This window comes from Gigantopelta aegis, chromosome 12 (assembly GCF_016097555.1).
Source record: "Gigantopelta aegis isolate Gae_Host chromosome 12, Gae_host_genome, whole genome shotgun sequence".
NCBI lineage: Eukaryota > Metazoa > Mollusca > Gastropoda > Neomphalida > Peltospiridae > Gigantopelta > Gigantopelta aegis.
Window position 1 is genome coordinate 4,414,488 of NC_054710.1, and position 18,847 is coordinate 4,433,334.

General features: G+C 37.9%; 2 protein-coding genes across 2 annotated transcripts in view; both read left to right on the plus strand.

The window, feature by feature from the left end:
- The first annotated feature begins 548 nt into the window (after positions 1–548).
- Positions 549–11,580, plus strand: LOC121385732 (lectin-like). Its single transcript, XM_041516500.1, has 5 exons — positions 549–654; positions 4,721–4,821; positions 5,271–5,361; positions 8,544–8,757; positions 11,493–11,580. The coding sequence occupies exons 1-5, from the start codon at positions 600–602 to the stop codon at positions 11,521–11,523; spliced, it is 492 nt and encodes a 163-aa protein (XP_041372434.1). The 5' UTR covers positions 549–599; the 3' UTR covers positions 11,524–11,580.
- Positions 11,581–16,642: 5,062 nt separating this feature from the next.
- The window catches only part of LOC121386255 (perlucin-like protein), an 11,461-nt gene continuing 9,256 nt past the window's right edge, over positions 16,643–18,847 (plus strand). The window contains exons 1-2 of the mRNA XM_041517098.1: positions 16,643–16,687; positions 17,636–17,724. The gene's annotated coding sequence lies outside the window, so the exon portion shown is untranslated. The remainder of the gene's footprint in view (positions 16,688–17,635; positions 17,725–18,847) is intronic.

Sequence of the window (18,847 nt, forward strand, 5' to 3'; positions counted from 1 at the left end):
AACACATACTTGTACAGTATTTAGTTAAGAAAATCAATTAACAAAAGTGCAGCGTTCTCCTGAACTACTTGGTTCATAGTATCGAAACTCGTCGATGTGATCTATGGTATTTTTCAACATCCAAACCCATAGCTCCATGACAGGTATAACACAAAGCAACAAACAAACAAACAAAAACAAGCCAAGCCATGATATGTGCTATCAGCCTGTGGGAACTACACAATATAAAATATCCCTTGTTGCTAATGCACACATGTTGTAGATTTCCTCTAAAGGCTACGTGTAGGAAAAAAAAAACATCCAATAATCCAGTGTCAAACATCCATTAATTTAATTAAATGTGCTTTAGTGATATCGTTGAACAAAAAAACCCTCACCCGACGCCAAGACCTTTTTAGGTACCTTTCAAGTAATAGAGTTCGTGACTTTAATAAATTCAGAAGGTTTTTTCTTTGTTTTCAGATGTCATACTGACATTTATCCGGAGATAAACAAATGGCACACGTCCATGGGAAGATATCATTTAGTAAGGTGGCCCGTTTACATTACCGAGTCACCTTTCTATAGTAAGAAACAGACACACACATATAACGTCCGGAATGATTTGGCTATTTGTGAAAGTTATACTTGTAGTAACCGTAGGGCTACTAAGAGGTAAGTATTATCCACATTTTGTTATTTGTGAAATTTATACTTGCAGTAGCCGTAGGGCTACTAGGAGGTAAGTATTATCCACATTTTGTTATTTGTGAAAGTTATACTTGCAGTAACCGTAGGGCTACTAAGAGGTAAGTATTATCCACATTTTGTTATTTGTGAAAGTTATACTTGTAGTAGCCGTAGGGCTACTAGGAGGTAAGTATTATCCACATTTTGTTATTTGTGAAAGTTATACTTGTAGTAGCCGTAGGGCTACTAAGAGGTAAGTATTATCCACATTTTGTTATTTGTGAAAGTTATACTTGTAGTAGCCGTAGGGCTACTAGGAGGTAAGTATTATCCACATTTTGTTATTTGTGAAAGTTATACTTGTAGTAGCCGTAGGGCTACTAGGAGGTAAGTATTATCCACATTTTGTTATTTGTGAAAGTTATACTTGTAGTAACCGTAGGGCTACTAAGAGGTAAGTATTATCCACATTTTGTTATTTGTGAAAGTTATACTTGTAGTAGCCGTAGGGCTACTAGGAGGTAAGTATTATCCACATTTTGTTATTTGTGAAAGTTATACTTGTAGTAGCCGTAGGGCTACTAGGAGGTAAGTATTATCCACATTTTGTTATTTGTGAAAGTTATACTTGTAGTAACCGTAGGGCTACTAGGAGGTAAGTATTATCCACATTTTGTTATTTGTGAAAGTTATACTTGTAGTAGCCGTAGGGCTACTAGGAGGTAAGTATTATCCACATTTTGTTATTTGTGAAAGTTATACTTGTAGTAGCCGTAGGGCTACTAGGAGGTAAGTATTATCCACATTTTGTTATTTGTGAAAGTTATACTTGTAGTAGCCGTAGGGCTACTAGGAGGTAAGTATTATCCACATTTTGTTATTTGTGAAAGTTATACTTGTAGTAACCGTAGGGCTACTAGGAGGTAAGTATTATCCACATTTTGTTATTTGTGAAAGTTATACCTGTAGTAGCCGTAGGGCTACTAGGAGGTAAGTATTATCCACATTTTGTTATTTGTGAAAGTTATATCTGTAGTAGCCGTAGGGCTACTAAGAGGTAAGTATTATCCACATTTTGTTTTTGCTATACAATATTTGTCTTGGGCCCATTGGATTATTTCTCGTTCCAGCCAGTGCACCACGCATGGTATATCAAAGGCCGTGGTATGTGCTGCCCTGTCTGTGGGATGGTGCACATTAAAGATTCCTTGCTACTAATGAGAACATGTAGCGGGTTTCTTCTCTAAGATTATATGTAATCCAAAAGCCGATGATTAATAAAATCAATGTGCTCTAGTGGTGTCGTTAAACAAAACAAACTTTAAAAAAAAATACAGAATACCTTAGGCCAGTGGTAGGGTACTAGATTGGTGCGCGGTCGGTCTAGGATCAATCCTCGTCGATGGGTCAGTTAGCCTGTTTCTCGTTCCAGTCAGTGCACCACGACTGCTGTATCAAAGACCGTTGTATGTATATGTATTCTCCAGCATGTGGGATAGTGGATATAAAAGACCTCTTGTTACGAACATTCTTTCAATGGAAAAATGGAAAATGAACAGCAGAAACAGATTCATTGTAGTTCCTTACATAATTTTCAACCAATAGATTTACAATTACTGTTATATGATCGAGACTCATTAAACGATGCTAATAATAAAGAAATGTTTACTTGTGTTCAAATATATATCAAACAAACTCATCGTTTTAATTCAAGTTACCATGCGGATTATTTGTAAAGCCCCGGTCACACTGTCAAGAATAGTCTGTCCGAATCCACGACAGATGAACACCTCACGGATGACCCCGAATATTGATCTATCCGCGGTCCCCTACGAATGCACCGCGATTTAACAACGGTTTTCGACGGATAAACCAAGGATTATTAGGGATAGGGGTTTAGTTGACAACGGGGAGAGCTACGGGTCGCTACAGGTCGCTACGAATCGCTAAGGATCGGTACAGTTTAGTACGGACCACAACGGATTGTCACAAATGATGCCGGATTGTATCCGTGGTTATTCCGGCGTCCTGATCCTTGACAGTGTGGCCGGGGCTTGAGGCCGGGGATTACTACGATTAAGTACGGTTTAGGAGCGGTTTATTACTGATTAGAACGGAATATTACGTTCTTCTACGGATCATTAAGGATGTACTACGGTTGTTCGATCCGTGATGAATGTTTGCACATGTCAAACATTTTCACGGACATACAAGCACAACTATACGAATTTAATACGGACAACCACGGACCTTTACGGTACACAACGGATTGTCACGAATGATGCCGGATCGTATCCGTGGTTAACACGGCATCCTGATCCTTGACAGTGTGACCGGGGCTTAAGGGTGATAACGACAGTTTGACTGCATGTGAAATATTATATGTACTATCTCTTGGATCACTATTTCTGTCCGTTTCTTTAGTTCATAATGTTTCGTATACATAGCGAATAATACACGAGTGGCCGTTAGATACCATTTATCTCACAAAGAGTTGTTTTAAAATGTATCTAACGAGCGAAAGCAACATTTTTAAGCAACGAGATAAATTGTATCTAACAGAAACGAATGTATTATTCTATTTCTTACATGCTCTCAAAAACCAGGCTTTAAGCAAATTCTAGCATCTTTTTCGACTAAAAGTTATTTACAGCCGTTGCACTTGTAGCTAACTTACGCGTCACAGACACATGCTTGTCAGGTTAACTATAAAAAAGTAAAGTTTGTTTTATTTAACGACGCCACTAGAGCACATTGATTTTTTATCTTATCATCGGCTACTGGACGTCAAACATATGGTCATTCTGACACTGTGTTTAGTGGAAACCCGCTGTCGCCATATAGGCTACTCTTTAACGGCAGGCAACAAGGGATCTTTTATTTGCGCTTCCCACAGGCAGGATAGAACAAACCATGGCCTTTGTGGAACCAGTTATGGATCTCTGGTCGGCTCAAGTGGTTTACACCTACCCACTGAGCCTTGCGGAGCACTCACTCAGGGTTTGGAGTCGGTATCTGGATTAAAAATCCCATGCCTCGACTGGGATCCGAACCCAGTACCTACCAGCCTGAAGACCGATGACCTAACCACGACGCCACCGAGGCCGATATGTTAACTATACGTCACAATCTAATCGATTTCCATCGTGTAGTTTTTCATTGGCTGTATGGCATTGGTGACCCTGTCATCACCTAGGAGCAGCCAGTCGTATGTCTTGTGTGTAAGCAACCCATGTGTTATCAAAAATATCGCATGATATTCTCACCAACGGGTGTGTAAGAAAATATATTTCCTACCTCTGGTTATCATTGACTGTTTAAATGTAGTTTAAGTATATAGCTATGTAATGTATTTTGTATGTATATTGTACGTATATAGAAGAGGGCCTTGTAATTTCTGGTCTCTGGTCAGCGCGCGCGCGTTGATTTTGACCTTGCGCGTGCAAAATGTTTGTTTTAATTTTCCGCTGTATGACGTCGAGTTTTGTAGGACTAACATGTGGGTTATACGGAACCCCTCGTGCTACTGTTTACAAAATGGTTAGGGTACCAAGGCGAAGGAGGGGTACCATTGTCATCGAGGAGGGACCAAGACAGATGAGGAGTCCATGCTTTAAAAAACCGAACCGGCCTCGATGGCGCAGTGGTTACGTCATCGGACTACAGGCTGATAGGTACATGGTTCGCATCCCGGTACCGGCTCCAACCCAGAGCGAGTGTTTAAGGGCTCAATGGGTAAGTATAAGACCACTACACCCTCTTCTCTCTCACTAAAACTACCCAACTAACAACTAACCCACTGTCCTAGACTGACAGCTCAGATAGCTGAGGTGTGTGTCCAGGACAGCGTGCCTGAACCTTAATTCGATATAAGCACGAAAATAAGTTGAAATAAAAAAATAAAAAAACGAAAAAACAAAAAACAAAACGAAACAAATAAATTAAAAATCGCCGCAACAATTCTGGAACTTTCGTCTGACCAGAGGCCGACATTTGTTTTCGATCTAAAATATGTTTTCAATGAAACAATGTTTCATTTCTTCGTTTACAGTCTCCTCGGTTGCCGATGGTGCATGTCCCAGTTACTGGACACCACATTCTGACTATTGCTACATTGTTCCACAGATTGCACAGTCTTGGACAGATATGATGGTATAAACTCGTATTTTCTTCTTCTCTTCACCAATGGTTACACCGCTCATACATAAACAGCTGTGCACACACACAGATAAAGAAATACACAGAGATACACCCACATACTAGTGTACTACAGACACTTATACTCCATGTCTTTGTTTCTCTCTGTCTCTTACTGCGTCTATCTGGCTCTTTCTGTCTATTCCTATCTCTCTCTCTCTCTCTCTCTCTCTCTCTCTCTCTCTCTCTCTCTCTCTCTCTCTCTCTCTCTCTCTCTCTCTCTCTCTCTCTCTCTCTCTCTCTCTCTCTCTCTCTCTCTCTCGTCATATATTACAATTGACGGACAATTCCATATCACACTTGAGTCGCAAGCGCGTCTCGGGTGATATTATTGCAAATACTGTCCAGTGTATTATATGTAATATGGCACAGACATAACGAGACATTGTCTTATATTGATATAGGCTTTATGTAAGGCCGTAGACGGGGAGTTGGCAGACATAACATCGACGGACGAAAACGACTACGTGGCGCAATTAGCCAAGGAAAACCACCGTAAGTAATATCTCAGCTGTAAAACAATCTTCACATCTTGTCAAGTGAATTTCATTTCACGTCGATCTGTCTGACTTCACCTTTAGTAGATAACTGCTGTGTAAGCCGGCCTTTAATACGTCTTTAACTGTTTCAGATACCGTTCTGACCTTATTATAACTATAACATGTTTGTTTCTTTGTTTGTTGTTGTTTTTTGTTTTGTTATTTGTTTGTTTGTTGTTGTTGTTGTTGTTTTTTTGTGTGTGTTTTTTTTTTTGGGGGGGGGGGGGGGGTTGGTTTTTAAATAAATATTTATTGTCCCAGATCATGTAGCAATGTCGGGGTTGGGAGCCTCGAATCACTGCTTTAAATACATAGCCACTTTTCTAAGCAAAAACTAAATATTTTTAAAATAACAAACCTAACAGAAACCGATTCAGACTAAAGTTTAGCACGTGCATACAGGTGGGCAGTGACCAATACTATAACTATGCATTGTTTATGATCCGATATTTAAAAGAAAATAGAGAAAATAGCGAGATGCTCACTGGCCAACACCGAAAAACACAGAAGAAAAACTTTATGTAGACCACGAATTCCTCCGTGTCACTGTAAGATTCATCCTGGCAGCAAACATCTCCATGTGATATCGTTACAAGACGGAACGAAAAGAAGAAGAAGAATAGAGAATAAGAGGGAAGAGAATCAGGAGGGAGAAGATTTAGAAGAAAAAGAAGAAGAAGAAGACGAATACAAGACAAAGACAAAATGCATAAGAAAAAAGAAGTTGTTTTGAATTATATAAAACCTGAAACCCACCTATCTCCAAACAAACTATGCACTAAATCAGTCTTAATATATATAAGGGCAGTAAGGGCTAATCGTAGGCCCGCTGAAATGCTGCAAAACGTGATTGATCCTTATGAAAATGATCAGGTAAATCCCGGTGTTTTTTTAAAAATTATTATCAATAATATATACGCCAATTAAACACTTTGTTTTTACTGAAAATGAAAAATGGATATATCGCGTTTTGCGCCTGAACTCTTCATATATTAATTGTATCTATATCAGTCATTATAGAGGTTAATAATGGACATTTTTTTTATAGAATATATCTTTCTATTCCAATTTTTTTTGCAATATAATTTTAATGGCAGTGATTTCTAAAAAACTAATTTTGTATTTTTATACAGTAAACATAATATTTTATATTAATAATTAGCCAATTAAGAAGGTTATCTTTTTCATTATTTATGGAACAAAACATGATATTATTTTTATTAAAATTATATGTATTCCCTGTCTCATTTAATATCCAGGTTGTACTGCATCACATACAGTTTTGGTCTCATCGCACTCTACGAATACATGGTATACATGATATGGTGTCAGGATAAAAAAAAAAAAAAAAAACAAAACAAAAAACACCTTTATTTAACGACGCACTCAACACATTTTATTTACGGTTATATGGCGAGAGAAATATGGTTAAGGACCACACAGATTTTGAGAGGAAACCCACTGTCACCACTTCATGGGCTACTCTTTCCGATTAGCAGCAAGGGATTTTTTATTTGCTCTTCCCACAGGCAGGATAGCACAAACCATGGCCTTTGTTGAACCAGTTATGGATCACTGGTCGGTGCAAGTGGTTTACACCTACCCATTGAGCCTTGCGGAGCACTCACTCAGGGTTTGGAGTCGGTATCTGGATTAAAAATCCCATGCCTCGACTGGGATCCGAACCCAGTACCTACCAGCCTGTAGACCGATGACCTGTCATGACGCCACCGAGGCCGGTCGTATCTAACAAGGCAAAGCGATCTGGGTACGTTTTTAAACTAATTGTAAGATAAATGGTATCTAACGGACGTGAATGTAGTATTCTATTTCTTACATATTTTCAACGTCTATTCCCAATAAAACGTTTTTGTTGTTGTTGTTGTTTTTACGACCCACGAGATTGCGTCACAGTGTAATTCGTTTCCGGTTAACTTGTTTGTCAAAGAGTAATTGATTTCGACTGTGAATTTTTCGTTGGATGGTATGGCAGTACTTAAAATAGAGAATAATACATGAGTGGCCGTTAGATACCATTTATCTCACAACGAGTTGTTTTAAAATGTACCTAGCAAGCAAAAGCGAGTTTGATACATTTTTAAGCAACGAATTCTAAGATAAATCTTATATAACGAACACCAATGTATTATTCTATTTCTTTTATTTCCTCAAAAACCAGGTTTTAAGCAAGTTTTAACATCTTTTCCGACTAAAGGTTATTTACAGCCGTTGCAATTGTAGCTGATTTACGCGTCACAACCACACTAATGTCAGGTTAACTATACATCACAGTCTAATCGATTTCCATCGTGCAGTTTTTCATTGGTTGTTTGGCATTGGAGCCCTAGTCATCACCTAGGAGCAGCCATTCGTATGTCTTGAAATTGTTAACACACGTACATGTGTTAACAACCATGTGTAATACAAAATAGCGCATAGTATTCTCACCAACGGGTGTGTAAGAATGCGTTTTAGTCTGGACTTAAGACTGTAATAGTGTCTTAAACTTTAATGCCATGACAACGCCATGCATATTACATGCGTGTGACGTCATTAAAGATTGTGTCTGGACTAAACGTTGTATGAGATTAGTCTTAGCCATCAAGTAGGAACAGCCTGTAGTCTGTCTTGGAACTGTTATCACATGTACACGTGTTAACAGTACAGCCAAGTACAGCCAAGTACACGTGTTAACAGTACAGCCAAGTACAGCCAAGTACACGTGTTAACAGTACAGCCAAGTACAGCCAAGTACACGTGTTAACAGTACAGCCAAGTACAGCCAAGTACACAATACCTTCTATTGACGTTTCTCTACTGTAGGGTCGATATGTGCTATGAGGCTGTGCTATGAGCCATTGGGCTATTTCTCGTTCCAACCAGTGCTCCACAACTGGTGTAACAAAGGCCGTGGTATGTACTATCCTACCTGTTGGATGGTGCATATAAAAGATTCCTTGCTGCTAATGGAAAAGAGTAGTCCATGAAGTTGTGACTGCGGGTTTCCTCACTCAATATATGTGTGAACCGTAACCATATGTCCGACACCATATAATCGGAAACAACATATGGTGAGTGCGTCGTTAAATAGAAACATTTCCTTCCTTCCTTCTCTGTTGCAATATTTGTTTCTTGCAGCAAGTGGAGGCGAAGTTTGGATTGGAGGAACCGATTCAATGAGCGAAGGGAACTGGATGTGGATAGGTTCTGGAGACGCAATGGTATATAGGAAGTGGGGGTCGAACCAACCAGACAATTCTGGAGGGAGTGAGCACTGCCTGGGAATGAGAACAAGCGGGGATTGGAACGACGACGACTGCAGCAGACACAATCGTGGAGTGTGCAAGAGAAGGTGTTGTGTGATTAATCGTGGAGCGTGCAACAGAAGGTGGTTTGTGATTAATCGTGGAGTGTGCTAGAGAAGGTGGTTTGTGATTAATCGTGGAGTGTGCGAGAGAAGGTGCTTTGTGATTAATCGTGGAGTTTGAAAGAGAAGATGCTTTGTGATTAATCGTGGCGTGTTCGAGAGAAGGTGCTTTGTGATTAATCGAGGAGTGGGTAAGAGAAGGTGCTTTGTGATGAATCGAGGAGTGGGCAAGAGAAGGTGCTTTGTGATTAATCGAGGAGTGGGCAAGAGAAGGTGCTTTGTGATTAATCGAGGAGTGGGCAAGAGAAGGTGCTTTGTAGTTGCAATGAAGATAACTAATGTAACATTTTAATAGTGGAGAAAGCGAGAGAAGGTGATTTGTGATTACAATGAAGACAAATTATCTAACAGTTTAATTGTGGAGTGTGCGAGAGAAGGTGATTTATGATTACAATGAAGATAAATAATGTAACATTTTAATAGTGGAGAGAGCGAGAGAATGTGCTTTGTGATTACAATGGAGATAAATTATCTAACAGTTTAATTGTGGAGTGTGCGAGAGAAGGTGATTTTTTATTACAATGAAGATAAATCATCTAACAGTTTAATTTTGAAGTGTGCGAGAGAAGGTGCTTTGTGATTACAATGAAGAAAAAGTATCTAACAATTTAATTGTTGTGCGAGAGAAGGTGCTTTGTGATTACAATAAAGATAAATTATCTAACAGCTTAATTGTGGAGTGTGCGAGAGAAGGTACTTTGTGATTAATTGAGGAGTGTGCGAGAGAAGGTGCTTTGTGATTAATCGAGGAGTGTGAAAGAGAAGGTGCTTTGTGATTAATCGTGGAGTGTGAAAGAGAAGATGCTTTGTGATTAATCGTGGAGTGTGCGAGAGAAGATGCTTTGTGATTAATCGTGGAGTGTTCGAGAGAAGGTGCTTTGTGATTAACCGTGGAGTGTGTGAGAGAAGGTGCTTTGTGATTAATAATGGAGTGGGTGAGAGAAGGTGCTTTGTGATTACAATGAAGATAAATAATGTAACAGTTTAATCGTGGAGTGTGCGAGAGAAAGTGTTTGTTTATTACAATGAAGATAAATTATCTAACATTAAAATTGTGGAGTGTGCGAGAGAAGGTGGTTTTTTTATTACAATGAAGATAAATTATCTAACAGTTTAATTGTGGAGTGTGCGAGAGAAGGTTTACTTATTTTCTACCAGCCTCGGTGGCACAGTGGTTAAGCCATCGGGCTACAGGCTGGTAGGTACAGAGTTCACAGCCCGGTACCGGCTCCAACCCAGAGCGTGTTCTTAAGGGCTCAACGGGTAGGTGTAAGACCCCTACACCCTCTTATCTCTCACTAACCACTAAGAAACTAAACAGACTAACAACTACCCCACTGTCCTGGACAGACAGCCCAGACAGCTGAGGTGTGTGCACAGGACAGCTTGCGTGAACCTTAACCGGATATAAGCACGAAAATAAGTTGAAATGAACGAATGAATTATTTTCTTAATAGTAATGTTTGACAGTGCGACAATCATAACGCTTATTTAACAGTTTTATATCTGATGTATTATTAATTTGTTGTCAAATATTTGCCCAATGCGTTTCCAGTCCTTTTGCCAATGCCATGTGCTATGCTGTTATGCAATGTAATTATTATATTTCTGTTTGTCTGACAGTCTCTCTCTCTCTCTCTCTCTCTCTCTCTCTCTCTCTCTCTCTCTCTCTCTCTCTCTCTCTCTCTCTCTAAACTAGATGTAACCCGCAAAAACAACAACAACCCCGCCCCGCCCAAAATACCCCCCCCCCCCCCCCCCCCCCCCGCACACACAAAAAACCCCGATAGCCCTATTGTATATGGAATTGTATTTCAGCTATCTCATTTGAAACGATATACATTGTTCCAAATAACTTGTGTATTTTTACGCACTTTATACTGATATGGTGGGACATTCCTCGTTCCAGCCAGTGTTTCACAACTGGTATATCAAAGGCCGTGGCATGAACTATCCTGTCTGTGGGAGGGTGCATATAAAATATCCCTTTCTGCTAATCGAAAATAGTAGCCTATGAAGTGGCGACATCGGGTTTCCTCTTCCAATATCTGTGTGGTCCTTAACCATATGTCTGACGCCATATAACCGTAAATAAAATGTGTTGAGTGCGTCATTAAATAAAATATTTCGTTCCTTACTAGTGGAACTTTCGGGATGCACGTCTTCCTACGAGATAGCATGATGGTTCTTTTTATCACAATCCTTACATTAATTATTAAAGGGACATTCCTGAGTTTGTTGCATTGTAAGATGTTTCCAAAAATAAAATATTTCTTCGATTAAACTTACATATTAAATATATTTTCTTCTTTAGAATATCAGTATCTGTGTATTCAATATATTTCTGGTCGTCTTAATATTTGTAAGAAGCCCAAAGTGGATTCTGTCTTCAAATAATTTCGTACGTACGAACAAATTATATTATTGGAAATAAAATGAAATGTAACCTAGTACAAATATTAGAAAGATCAGAAGCACGTTTAATATACAGCCACTAATATTTTATGCAGAAAACAAAATATTTGATATGAAATTACAATCGTTATAAAGTCTTTGTTAGTCGATAACATCTTAAAAAGTGCATCAAAATCAGGAATGTCCCTTTAATGATACAAATGTGTTATTAATATTTAAATTAACCTCTTTTTTTTTTCACACAGGAAATACTCGATTCCCGTAGTTGGAAAGTAAACACCGCTTCCCTCATGTCGACATGTCAAGTGTAAAATTAAATAAATTCTAACAGAAGCATTTTTGTTATTTTTTTAAATTTTGTTATATTGATGTTGGTCATCATTTTTTATTCCTAATAACCGATATATTAGTTCATTCGTTCGTTCATTCATTCATTAATTTATTAATTCATTAATTTATCCATTTATCCATTCGTTATTCATTTAGTCCTTCATTCAGTCAGTCGTAATGTTTGCTATATTTACATTGAGGGAAAATTTAGAATACAACACAGGCGTCGGAAGAGGAAGGACGAGAGAAAACTGTCTCCAACTCTTAATTATATGCAGTGCAACCTCTCAAAACCGGACCCTCTGTAAACCGGAATTAAGTTAAAACCGGACATTTGTTTCATGGTTCCTTTTTAAATGCATGCATATGTACAGAAGAGAACCATTCTAAATCGGATACCTCTTAAAACCGGACTTTTTACTTGTTCTCGAGGGTGTCCGGTTTAGAGGAGATTCACTGTATAAATACACCCCATTTCACCCGTTGCTGTTATCTTGAGACGCCTACGAAACACACTAGTGACCTTAATAATATTTCTTTTTAACACCAACATAAATAATGATGGCATTATCTGAAGACTCGGAAACGCTTGAGTGGTTTTTGTGAATAAAGGACTTGATACAATTTGTATGGCGTTGTCTAGGCATTAGTGTATCAGACTCTATTAGTGTATCAGACTCTATTAGGGTATCAGACTCTATTAGTGTATCAGACTCTATTAGTGTATCAGACTCTATTAGTGTATCAGACTCTATCGGACTCTATTAGGGTATCGGACTTTATTAGGGTATCGGACTCTACTAGGGTATCGGACTTTATTAGTGTATCGGACTTTATTAGTGTATCAGACTCGATTAGGGTATCAGACTCTATTAGTGTATCAGACTCTATTAGTGTATCAGACTCTATTAGTGTATCAGACTCTATTAGGGTATCAGACTCTATTAGGGTATCAGACTCTATTAGGGTATCAGACTCTAATAGTGTATCAGACTCTATTAGGGTATCAGACTCTATTAGGGTATCAGACTCTATTAGGGTATCAGACTCTATTAGGGTATCAGACTCTATTAGGGTATCAGACTCTATTAGGGTATCAGACTCTATTAGGGTATCAGACTCTATTAGTGTATCAGACTCTATTAGTGTATCAGACTCTATCGGACTCTATTAGGGTATCAGACTCTATTAGGGTATCAGACTCTATTAGGGTATCACTCTATTAGGGTATCAGACTCTATTAGTGTATCAGACTCTATCGGACTCTATTAGGGTATCAGACTCTATTAGGGTATCAGACTCTATTAGGGTATCAGACTCTATTAGTGTATCAGACTCTATTAGTGTATCAGACTCTATCGGACTCTATTAGGGTATCAGACTCTATTAGTGTATCAGACTCTATTAGGGTATCACTCTATTAGGGTATCAGACTCTATTAGGGTATCAGACTATATTAGTGTATCAGACTCTATTAGTGTATCAGACTATATTAGTGTATCAGACTATATTAGGGTATCAGACTCTATTAGGGTATCAGACTCTATTAGGGTATCACTCTATTAGGGTATCAGACTCTATTAGGGTATCAGACTCTATTAGGGTATCAGACTCTATTAGTGTATCAGACTATATTAGGGTATCAGACTATATTAGGGTATCAGACTCTATTAGGGTATCAGACTCTATTAGTGTATCAGACTCTATTAGTGTATCAGACTATATTAGGGTATCGGACTCTATTAGGGTATCGGACTTTATTAGGGTATCGGACTCTATTAGGGTATCAGACTCTATTAGGGTATCAGACTCTATTAGGGTATCGGACTATATTAGGGTATCGGACTCTATTAGGGTATCAGACTATATTAGGGTATCGGACTCTATTAGGGTATCGGACTCTATTAGGGTATCGGACTCTATTAGGGTATCAGACTCTATTAGGGTATGAGACTATATTAGTGTATGAGACTATATTAGTGTATCAGACTCTATTAGTGTATCAGACTATATTAGTGTATCAGACTATATTAGTGTATCAGACTCTATTAGTGTATCAGACTCTATTAGTGTATCAGACTCTATTAGGGTATCAGACTATATTAGGGTATCAGACTCTATTAGTGTATCAGACTCTATTAGTGTATCAGACTCTATTAGTGTATCAGACTCTATTAGGGTATCAGACTCTATTAGGGTATCAGACTCTATTAGGGTATCAGACTCTATTAGGGTATCAGACTCTATTAGTGTATCAGACTATATTAGTGTATCAGACTCTATTAGTGTATCAGACTCTATTAGTGTATCAGACTCTATTAGTGTATCAGACTCTATTAAGGTATCAGACTCTATTAGTGTATCAGACTCTATTAGTGTATCAGACTCTATTAGGGTATCACTCTATTAGTGTATCAGACTATATTAGTGTATCAGACTATATTAGTGTGTCAGACTATATTAGTGTATCAGACTCTATTAGTGTATCAGACTCTATTAGTGTATCAGACTATATTAGGGTATCAGACTATATTAGGGTATCAGACTCTATTAGTGTATCAGACTATATTAGTGTATCAGACTATATTAGTGTATCAGACTCTATTAGTGTATCAGACTATATTAGTGTATCAGACTCTATTAGTGTATCAGACTATATTAGTGTATCAGACTATATTAGGGTATCAGACTATATTAGTGTATCAGACTCTATTAGTGTATCAGACTCTATTAAGGTATCAGACTCTATTAGTGTATCAGACTCTATTAGTGTATCAGACTATATTAAGGTATCAGACTCTATTAGGGTATCAGACTCTATTAGGGTATCAGACTCTATTAGTGTATCAGACTATATTAGGGTGTCGAGTCTAGACCCTGACAGTTTTATAAGCACCAGGTCTGATATTAGACACTTTGTTTGGTAATGCCTCTCTTTGACTTATGGTAGCAGTCTTTTGGTTTCTTTCTTGAACAAGGGAAAGTAACAAAACAATAGGATAGGAGGTGATTTCAGTAAAAGGATCGAATCCCCATGGCGGACCAATAGCACTGATTAATTAATCAATGAACTCCAGTGGTGTCATTAATTTTGTTTAATAAGGTTGGTAGGCACTGAGTTCGCATCCCTGTCTTATTAGCTCATCTTAGTTTTGTAAGGTGACTACCACGTCCTCTCGTTCACTAATGTCGCAGATCCGACTTTTAACTAAAGGGACATTCCTGAGTTTGCTTCAATTTCTAAGATGTTATCGACTAACAGAGACTTTTTTAACGATTGTAATTACATATCAAATATATTTTTCTGCATAAAATATTAGCGGCTGTATATTAAATGTGTTTCTGATCGTTCTAATATTTGTACTAGGTTAAATTTCATTGTATTTCCTAAAATATAATTTTTTCGTACGTACTAAATTATTTGAAGACAAAATCCAGTTTGGGCTTCTTACAAATATTAAGACGACCAGAAACACATTGAATATACAGACACTGATATTCTAAACTAGAACTTATATTTAATATGCAAGTTTAATCGTAGAAATATTTTATTTTTCGGAAACATCTTACAATGCAACACAATCTAAAATGTCCCTTTAATCTACAAACCTGTAACACAGCTGGATAAAGCTACATCAAAGTGTGTGTTGTTGAGACGATGAAATACCCTTAAAGGAGACTAAAACGCGACTCGATTACCGTTACATCTCACACGGACGAGCGTTTGTAAAAAAAAACCCCACACAAAAACCACAACAGAAACACGTCGGATATACGGAAATAGATAATCGAAGCAATAAAATATAAGTAATGTCTGATGATTTCAGTTATCTAAAAACGACTCTGATAGTGTGAACTATGTTTTAGTGTTCAAGAACCAGGGTTTGTACACATGATAAGCCATCGGATACAAATCTGAACGACGAAACTGTTATCCGCCATTAAGACTATTTCTACAGAGTCGAATGCAGAGGACTGCTACTCCAGACCTATTTACTACATTGAAACTGGTAGAGGACAGAACTAACTGGAATAAATTGACATGATATGCACACGTGACTCACTGTTAAAACGGGGCGGAACATAGCTCAGTGGTAAAACACTTGCATGATGCGCGGTCGGTCAAGGATCAACCACCGTCGGTGGGCTCGTCTCAGCCAGTGCACCACGACTGGTATATTAGATGTTGTGGTGTGTGCTGTCATGCCTGTGAGATGGTGCACATAAAAGATCCCTTGCTACTAAATGAAAAATGTAGCGGTTTCTCTCTAAGACTATATCAGAATTACCAAATGTTTGACATCCAATAGTCTATGACTAATAAATATTAATTTGCTCTAGTGGTGTCGTCAAAAAACAACAACAACAACACACTGTTAAAACAGACTGGTAGGTGCTGGGTTGCCATCACATGACATTCAAACACACCTCTTTGTTCCAACCACATTTTGTATCGGAGCGGGACCTGGCCCAGTTGTAAGGATCGATCCCTGTCGGTGGGCCCATTGGGCTATATCTCGTTGCAGCCAATGTGTGTTATCCTGTCTGTGGGATGGTGCAAACAAAAACTCCATTGCTACTAAAGGAAACATTAAAACAGATTTTCTTGCTAAAACTATATGTAAAAAATTCCAAAATTTTGAAATCCAATACCTGATGATTAATAAGTCAGTGTTCTCTAGTGGTGTCGTAATACAACCCCCCCCCCCCCAAAAAAAAAAAAACCCAAAAAAACCCACAACAAAAAAAAAACACAAACAAAAACACACAACACACACAGACAAACACCCCCCCCCCAAAAAAAAAAAAAAACACAAAAAAAAAAAAACTTTAATTTTAACATACCAAGCCTCACGGACATAGAGGGAGGTCCTTTATATATCATTCTGGCTTAGCGAATTATTTTGAAACCATTACTAAGATATTCTCGCATATCTTACAGGTAATCGGCGTATGGTACACCTGTGAGAAATACCATTTGGTCAACAGAATTGATTAACATTGTCAGTACAGTAGTATGTAAAACAAGTCTACAAGAAACAAACACCGATAGATAGAACTACAATGGTGTGCTTGTATGTTGGTGTTATATTTACACTTGTGGTAGCAGGTGCGTTTGCTTTAATACTAATACACACACACAACCACACACACTCGCACACACATATACACGTGCACAAACATACACACAAACATGCACGCACACATACACATAGAGTAGCATAATGTTCGGAAATATTTTTCAAATTAAATCGTATCTTAATGTATATAATCTTATTCCTGGCATATGTCGTGTTCTTTTCTTTGTATGTTAGTGACTTCACACTTATATCTCTTGGTCTAGCGTATTTTATCAATATGGATATCATGACCAGACATCTTAATGATTGTAAAACCTTGCCGATTTTGTAAACTTTATAAATAAATACTAGTTTGTATTTCTTGCTTAATAATATTTGTAATATCATTTTGTAATCTCACAAATTATTATTACTATTATTATTATTATTATTATTATTATTATTATTATTATTATAAGTAAACGTTCCTGGGTCGATACAATGTCAAAAGTGGCTACGATCTAGATAATATATGCTTCCCCATTTGGCGAAGCCCTTTTATACGCAAGGTCAAATATGTGACGAAATGAAAATATACTCTGACGTAGATTACCATTGTCCAATGTACACATCAAATTCTTCTGTGTAAAGCCATTGTGTTATAACGTAGCTAATTTTGGATCGCTGACAATGCATATCTTCCAAAACTTATTGTTAATTTCTTTTGAACATTACTCAAAAATAAACGTTAAGTATGCACTTACGACTGAAATAGTACGAAAAATATCAGAGATTTTTTTTTTTTCAGGCAGAAATAAAAATCTACAGTTTTAAAGAAATTGATAACATTGATAGGCAATTCTTATAGCTTACTCATATTTAAAAAGCAACAACATATTGCTTATTGTCCAATGACAGGAATGGATTTTTACTACCAAAACCAAAACCTGAAAAGCAGGTCTATATACTGATAATCGATGTTTTAATTCTCTCTACAGTTCTGTCGGAATGTCCTCTCTACTGGACCCCTCACGGGGAATCGTGTTACGTCATCCCACAAGCGGCGCAGTCCTGGGCAGCAGCATCGGTAGATTACATTTTAAATTGGTTTTCGTGATTATATCCAGTCAAGATCCTAAAACATGTCCTGGGCAGATATCTCATCTGTCTTATCTATATGTTCAGCTGAAGAATACCAGCTCACTCTACCCAATCCCAAAGGGTTTAAGCAAGGAGCCACCTTTCCATGAACAAAGTCAAACCAACCAATTAGCTCCATTTTCAATGTTGATGAACCCTTCTAAATTATGCATCAAAATTACCTTCAAGAAATTACACAACATTTTCTATTTGCCTTTAATCCTATGGGGCAGGTGCAAATTCAGTAGCAACGGACCCCCATCTCCCACCTACCCTCCAAACCTTTTCCTGCCCTGGACGGAGGAGCCGGCGATGGTCGACACCTGCTCCCATGACAGGCGTGTGCTACAACAGTTTGCTCTGAATGTGTACGTTAAAACGTATGACCTGACCTATATGTTCAGGACATGTGTTAATGGAGAGTGTTCGCGAACACGTGATAACATCACTATTCTGACAGTGATTCATGAGTACATGCCATTACAGCTGTACTTATAACGAGCTCCGCCTGGTGTTAGTTTTGATTTTGTAAACTAGTCTGACAGTGGCAGTCCTCTCTGTGGAGGTACAGGAAGAATGGAATATCCAGTAAAGACACTTCTCTGGAATGGTTGTATTCGAGACATTAGATAGAGATTCACGGAATCAACCACTGTTTTGCCAAATGCCTATTCGACTCTGCATTGTGCAGAGATAGAGCCCTGATAATGTATTACGATTTTGTCGTTCAGATTTGAATGGTTAATGAAGGCACGTGGTATTACACCTCGCCGTTGAGCTGCTACACCTCAATATAGATGGAATAGTTGAGGAAATGGCCAACACTATTAACTGCTCTATACATGTCATAATATCGTTTTCATTACGGATATTTGTATTTTTTGCACAGTTCTTTACACTGTGTTTTAATGTATCTATAGTATTGATTTTGTATATTAATGTTGATTGTCACTTCATTTTTGCATTTGTACCTTAGTATGACACCCAATAGCCGATGCATTTTTCGCGCTGGGGTGTCATTAAACATTTATTTCTTCATTCATTTGTTCATTCATCCATCCATGCATTCA